This window comes from Poromitra crassiceps (assembly GCF_964638095.1).
Source record: "Poromitra crassiceps genome assembly, chromosome: 3".
In the NCBI taxonomy this organism is placed as follows: Eukaryota; Metazoa; Chordata; class Actinopteri; order Beryciformes; family Melamphaidae; genus Poromitra; species Poromitra crassiceps.
In genome coordinates, this window is record NC_139625.1 from 86,933,720 (window position 1) to 86,940,662 (window position 6,943).

The 6,943-nt window shown below is 44.6% G+C and overlaps 1 protein-coding gene across 1 annotated transcript in view; it reads right to left on the reverse strand.

Annotated features, from left to right (window-relative positions):
* Nucleotides 1-2,446, reverse strand: part of ccdc85ca (coiled-coil domain containing 85C, a) — a gene marked incomplete at both ends in the record, with an annotated part of 54,563 nt that extends 52,117 nt beyond the window's left edge. The window contains one exon of the mRNA XM_083633205.1: nt 2,291-2,446. Coding sequence (XP_083489331.1) covers nt 2,291-2,446 — 156 coding nt within the window. The remainder of the gene's footprint in view (nt 1-2,290) is intronic.
* Nucleotides 2,447-6,943: the final 4,497 nt, after the last annotated feature.

A 6,943-nucleotide genomic window follows, 5' to 3' on the forward strand; every position in this document is an offset into this window, starting at 1 on the left:
TTTGCTGCCAACAATTGAACAAAATTTGAACAAAATAGTTGCATGATGCAAAACACTGTGCAAAATCTGCAAGGAAACTCAAAAAACGTGTAAAAAAAAAAAAAAAAAAAAGTTAATATTAACTGATAGACCAACAGCAATAACCGAACAACGACGTTAGCGACGGTTAATCGATTAACGGTTAACCGTTGACATCCCTACCATTGAGACGGTATTTTATTTCTTGAAATGCTTTCTACACTAATAGCTAAATTTGGGCAGGTTTAAAAAACTAGGGATCTCTCACGCGCTACGTGTGCTCGATTCCTAGGCTCGCTCGCCGAGCTGGCCCTGCAGCTCGCATTCACAGCTCAGCCACTGCGCGGCCTTGCCCGCAGCTCAGCTGCTTTGTGGCCAATGAGACCAGCATCACTGATGATGTCAGATTTATGACATCACTGATGATGTCAGATTTATGACATCACTGATGATGTCAGATTTATGACATCACTGATGATGTCAGATTTATGACATCACTGATGATGTCACAGTGGGATTTATGACATCACTGGGATTTATGACATCACTGATGATGTCACAGTGGGATTTATGACATCTCTCAGACCAGTGAAATAAGCCAACAATAAAGAAGGTTTATTTAAAAAATAACTCAACTGTTGCAAATCAAATTTAGTACATAAAGTAGGCTACATAAATATACAAGCCAGATCTGTGCAAATGTTATTGTTGTTGACATAAACTCTTAAAATACTGTTATTAGTCTATAAATCACTTAATGGCCTAGGCCCAAAATACATAGCTGAATTGCTCCCACGCTACGAACCGTCTAGAACTCTTAGGTCAACAGGGTCCAGCTTATTAACTGTCCCTAGGATCAAATCAAATCATGGGAAGGCTGCATTTACCCACTATGCTTATGCTAGTTGGAACAAATTGCCTGAAGACCTCAGATCTGCCCCAACCTTACTTACTTTTAAAAATAGACTAAAGACTTTTATGTTTACCATCGCTTTTAACTGCTGACAGCTACTATGCAAACCCAATGAGTCCTCTATAAGTTTTTAGCTCTTTCTGCAACTGCTGCGCCTGTTGCTTAATGCACTTTTTATACTCTTTTTTTTAAAGTTTTGTTGTGATGCTTTTAAATGTCCATTTTATTCTCTTCTTTTCTTTTCTTTTCCTGTCAACCATTTTATGTGAAGCACTTTGAATTGCCTCTGTGTATGAAATGTGCTATACAAATAAACTTGACTTAACTTGACTTGACTTGACTTGACATTTCTGGAAATGCCAAAATCCATGCTTGCCGTGCTCTCTCAGACCACTGAAAGACTATTGAAACAAGCCGCTTTCAAAAATATATAACAAATCCAAAGTCAATTGTTGCAAATCAAACTCACTTGATAGGCTACATGTAGGTGCATACTCAGTTGTCATAGGAAACTGCACTTGGAGCTAGATGTGTGTAAATTGCAACGATTGACTTTGGATGTTACATTTTTGAAAGCGGCTTGTTTCAATGGTCTGGTTTTTGCATTTCCAGAAATGCCAACAATGCAATATAACTGTTGTAGAATTGAATTGACAGCCAAAAGGTAAACAGTGAACCACTTGAAGAAAATCACTTGAGATCAAAAAAGATTGAGCCAGCAGTCAGAAGTCATCTTAAATGATGCATTTAACAGATATCTTGGCCAAGAGATGCACGCTTGTACACCCACGAATGGATACACAGGTTTACATACAATGAACAGAAAGTTAGACATTTTTAGGATCCACATCAGATCAGGTGACATCAGCCCTGCCACATATTTTGAAGGCATTCTGCAGACATGACGTTGACATATTGACAGGCATTCTGCAGACAACCTAGCATTCTTCTGGCCCTGCAAAGAGCACCACGACAGGGCTCCCTGTGAGATAGGATTCAGGAATATGGTGTCTGTCTGTGTATGCACAATAACTCTGTGTATTAGCCTAACTATGTGTAAATTAAATGAGTGTATATGAATAGGCCTAGCCTACATAACTACTGATTGTCCAAATAGAGGCTAATGTGATATACATTTTCCCTATCAATAACATTTGCCAATGGTATGTAGCCTATTTTTAATTTGTGTGACATCAGTTCAATTTGTGTATTTTAGCTAGTTTGAATGAAGACTTTTATTTTTGAAAAATGCTGACCGGAAGTGAAAAATAAATTGTTATATTTATCCTGCCGTTGCATCTTACCTGCAGGCTACACACTGACTACTACTTATAGCATCCACATGTGGTTGCATCCTACCTGTAGGCTGCGGTTGACGTCCTTCATCATGTGGCCGTGCTCCAGCATCAGGTCCAGGCTGCGGCTGTCCAGCCTCCTCAACCTCCTCAGCAGCTCTTCGGCGCCCAGCATCAGCAGCTCGGAGTCGGCCAGCTGCCCCACCTCCGCCCCGTCCATCTCCACACTGCTGTCCGCTGCTGTCATGTCTACAGGCGGGTTGTAACCGAGCGTTGAAGTCAAGTTAGTAAGCCCAAATTCATGATAGATTCCGATAGATTCAGTAGCCAAACATCTCGCACAGAGGACACAGTCCTAACGCACACACGCCGGGCGCAGTTGACCCAAACACGGTTGAACTGCCTGTACTTCCTCGGTAGGTAAAGCAAATCTATAGGTATAGCCTAGTTAGAAAGACCACGTTCTTTCCCTTTCTAGCATCCACCCGGCTGGAAGTGCCTTTTGGATACGCGACCAGACCCAGACGCAGTTTGAAGCCGGTTTGAAAGGGGTGGAGACACATGGGAGAGGGAGGGGGAGGGGGTGGGGGATGGGGGGGAGCCTAACCTCTACAAGTAGCCTGGCTAACACACAAGCAGCGGTTAACCCTCTACATTTTAGAGGGAATGCATTCCAGTCTAGTATTGCCACTAAATGGGGTAGGCTTCTGTATTAAAGATAGGCTATTTAAGGCTGTTCTGTAACACTTGGATTCAGCCTCTAAGCGTAAATCAGTGGTTTTCATGCTCAGATCTCTTCAACTTTGTTAGGCTACCTCCATTAGCCATAGCCTCCTAGAAAGAATCACAATGTCATAAATTGTGACATCATCAGTGATGTCAGAGGCATTGTGACATCATCAGTGATGCACACACACACACACACACAAGAGACACACACGTGTGTGCACGCACGCGCACTCACACACATACACACACACGTACACATACAAGAGACAGACAGGCACACACATGCACGCACACAAGAGACAGACGCACGCACACACACACAAAGTCCCAGTGATGATGTCATCAGTGATGTCATATATTGTGACGTCATCAGTGATGTCAGAGGCATTGTGACATAATCAGTGATGAAAGCAGTTGTGACATCATCAGTGATGTGATAAGAGTCCCACTGATGATATCATCAGTGGGCCACAAGAGCAAATTCAAGTCCCAGGGGCAGACACTGAAAGAAGTGGGAGTCTGGCTTCAGACCCCCCGTCTTCAGCCATGGACAAACTGTATGTTGCCAGCTCCAGGACAGGTGATCCCTGAAGCATCCCTGAAGTATGCCATCAAGGAGCAGCCAGGACGAGGCCAGGCAGCAGCCGAGCTGCATATGCAGGCTGCAGGGCCGGCTCGGCGAGCTGCAGGGCTAGCTCACCCCTCGGAACCGACTAGTATCTTGATAATATCTTATATCTATGTTTAATGAAAGTACAATTTTGGCCCTATAAATTGCTCTAGCCCTGCTTGAGGGGCCAATAAATTCCTATAGCCTACATGTCTGGTATAACAGTCCCTTGTAACACGCACGCAAACACACGCACGGGCACGCACACACACACACACACACACACACATAACCTAACCCTATATATATATATATATATATATATATATATATATACATATATATATATATATATATATATACATACACACATGAAGCTTTTCTGACAATGTACTGAGGCAAAGAATGCTGAAGCCCTGCCCTGGCTGACTCTAAGTAGAAGTATAGATGTACTTCAAAAAGCACAGGCCTAGCCTGTAATCTCCCTCTAATTCTATAGAGCTACTGTATCTGTCCTGCTTAATTAGACTAAATGGATTCAAATGAGTTGCGGTGTTAAGTGCATTCACTTTCCCTGACCTGAATTTGAACAATACCTCCACTGTGCAAGACTTTACATACATGAAACTGGCATTCAATGTTTGTTTTTAAGCCTAGGTTACTAATGAGTAGGCCTAAATGCCTCTTCCTTTTGTATCAAGCTTAATAATAGTCTCTTCTCCTCTATGCTCTTCTCTGATCCGGATAGGGACTCCAGTGATCCGTCGGACTGGCTAAGGTCGCCATCTGCTGGGCAACAGGACATACATGATAGCAGATAGCAAAAGAAGTCAATTATACACAAGTTGCGACATTACAGTAATAGCCCAATAGCTTAATCATAAAACAACCCACAGGCCTACAATGGGCGCTCACTTAAAATCCATCATCACATATTTTTTGAAGAAAGAACATAAATATGAAAGCACATAAATATGAGAAGACACTGGATTTAATGGAGTTGATGACAATGATGATGGTATTATTAGACTACTATTAGTATTCATAGTAGATATGAACTATATAGTGGCCTATATTATTATTATTGTTGTTGTTTTTATTCGTCATCATCATCATTATTAGTAGTAGTAGCAGTAGGTAGCAGCCAGCAACGCTAGGCCCAATAGGTCTAGTAACTAGAATGTGTCATTGGTGATGAAAGTCAAGTCAAAGTATCTTTATTGTAGCCTGGTAAACCAGCCCGTCACGTGAACTCACATTTCATTTGGTTCTGCGTGACGGTCTGGCCCCAACACTTCACCCAGTCCTTAGAAGGGGCGGGAGTATGGGTGGGCGTAGTTGCGTTGACAGACAAACGCCTTCAGCCAATCAGCGTACCAAAACAAGTGACGTCATCACAGGGCGCTGTTTAGTTCAGAGCCAGCAGCAACATTAGCAAGTTGATAGATCAGACTTTTGCCAAATCCAGTCGGTAGAATAGCGAAAACGTCTTTTCCGTCAAGCGGCGTGGCACGGTGGCTCAGTGGTTAGCACTGTTGCCTCACAGCAAGAAGGTCCTGGGTTCGAACCCCGGTCCGTCCCAGGTTCTTTCTGTGTGGAGTTTGCATGTTCTCCCCGTGTTCGTGTGGGTTTTCTCCGGGTGCTCCGGTTTCCTCCCACCACCAAAAGACATGTATGTTAGGGTTAATACTCCTGTCAGTGCCCCTGACCAAGGCAATGGCAAAAGAACAGGAGTTGGACCCCGGGCACTGCATAGTGGCTGCCCACTGCTCCTAGTTCTAGGAAAGTTCCTACTAGAGGATGGATCAAATGCAGAGGATGAATTTCCCCATGGGGATAAATAAAGGATAACTTAACTTAAGCGCATACTCTTGCTCTTGTTTAATTGTTGTTATTGAGTCTATTTCTGCAATAACTTCACTAGCTGTGTTTATGCTAACGTTCACGTTACTGCTAGTTACTTCGGAAGCCGCCATGTTTGCTACATCGTCGGCCTGTATTCACGTCATCAACTACGTCAGTCCGTCCCTGATTGGCCAACTTGCGCTGTCAATCACAGAGCATTGAGCGCCTTGGGGCCAGACCGTCTCGCAGACTCAAATTAAATGTGAGTTCACATGACGGGTGAACTACGGCCTTACGGGGACTGCACATGGCTCGCCAATCGCTCATTGGCGATACTAACTAACTGGGCTGGACGACTGTAGCTCACTGTATACTGTACGGAGAGTGCTGGTAAAGGTATTGTGTATCTTGGTTATGTTATGGGCGATATGGCAAATGGGCGAAACTCCCAAAAAGTTGGCGTATCCCTTTAATTTCATTGCTGAATTAGCTCCGCCAAGCTGGAGATAATGTTCTTGGTGCCGTTTGTCTGTTTGTTAGCAGGAAAATCTACTAGGCCCATTTTCATGAAACTTGGTAGAAGGTAGCATGGACCATGGAAGAACTCATGACATTTTGATGATTGATGATTTTGATCGGGGAAAAGGTGCATAGCTAGGGATAGGAAGTTCGTAGAAAGTCGGGATTCGAGTGGTGGGTAGAGGGAGTGGCTAGGGGGACGTGGGTGGTGGGACGGGGCATGGTCAGGAAAGGGGCGGGGCTAGGGAAAAGGGGTCATAGTTAGGGATAGGAAGGCCAGAGTGAGTCGGGATTCAAAGGGTGGGTAGGGGGAGTGGCTAGGTGTATCTGAGTGGTGGGAGGGGGCGTGGTCAGGAAAGGGGCAGGGCTCGTGAAAAGGGGCCATAGCTAGGGATAGGAAGTTCATAGAGAGTTGGGGTTCGAGGGGTATGTAGGGGGAGTGGCTGGGGGGATGTCCGACTCACAACATTTCCATATTATAGCAGACTGGAGTTTTGGCTTTGGCTCTTCCTGAGTGCACTTCTAGTTGTTGATTTCATGTTAATAATGATGTTATTATTATCATTGTCATACCACATACCAGTGGGTCTACTTGAACACAGCCATAACTAACCGTTCCCCCTAGTGTTATTCCCGTGGCTGTTAAACAGCATGTGTGCAGATGCACTGGGACAGCAATAAGCTGCCTGTGGTCAGTGGTCCGACCGACCACACGGCTGCAGACATTGATGTGATGTCGATATCGTGATATGAGACTCGGTATCATCTTCATCAACGTGCTCCTGGCCGGCCTACCTGCCGCCGACATCCGACCGCTTCAGCTCATTCAGAACGCTGCAGCCCGTCTGGTATTCAACCAACCCAAATTCTCTCATGTCACTCCCCTCTTCCGGGACCTTCACTGGCTTCCCATCTCGGCACGCATCAAATTCAAGACACTGGTTCTGGCCTACAGGGCAGTACACCAGACAGCTCCTCTGTACCTGCAATCTATGGTCAGGTTCCAAACCTCTC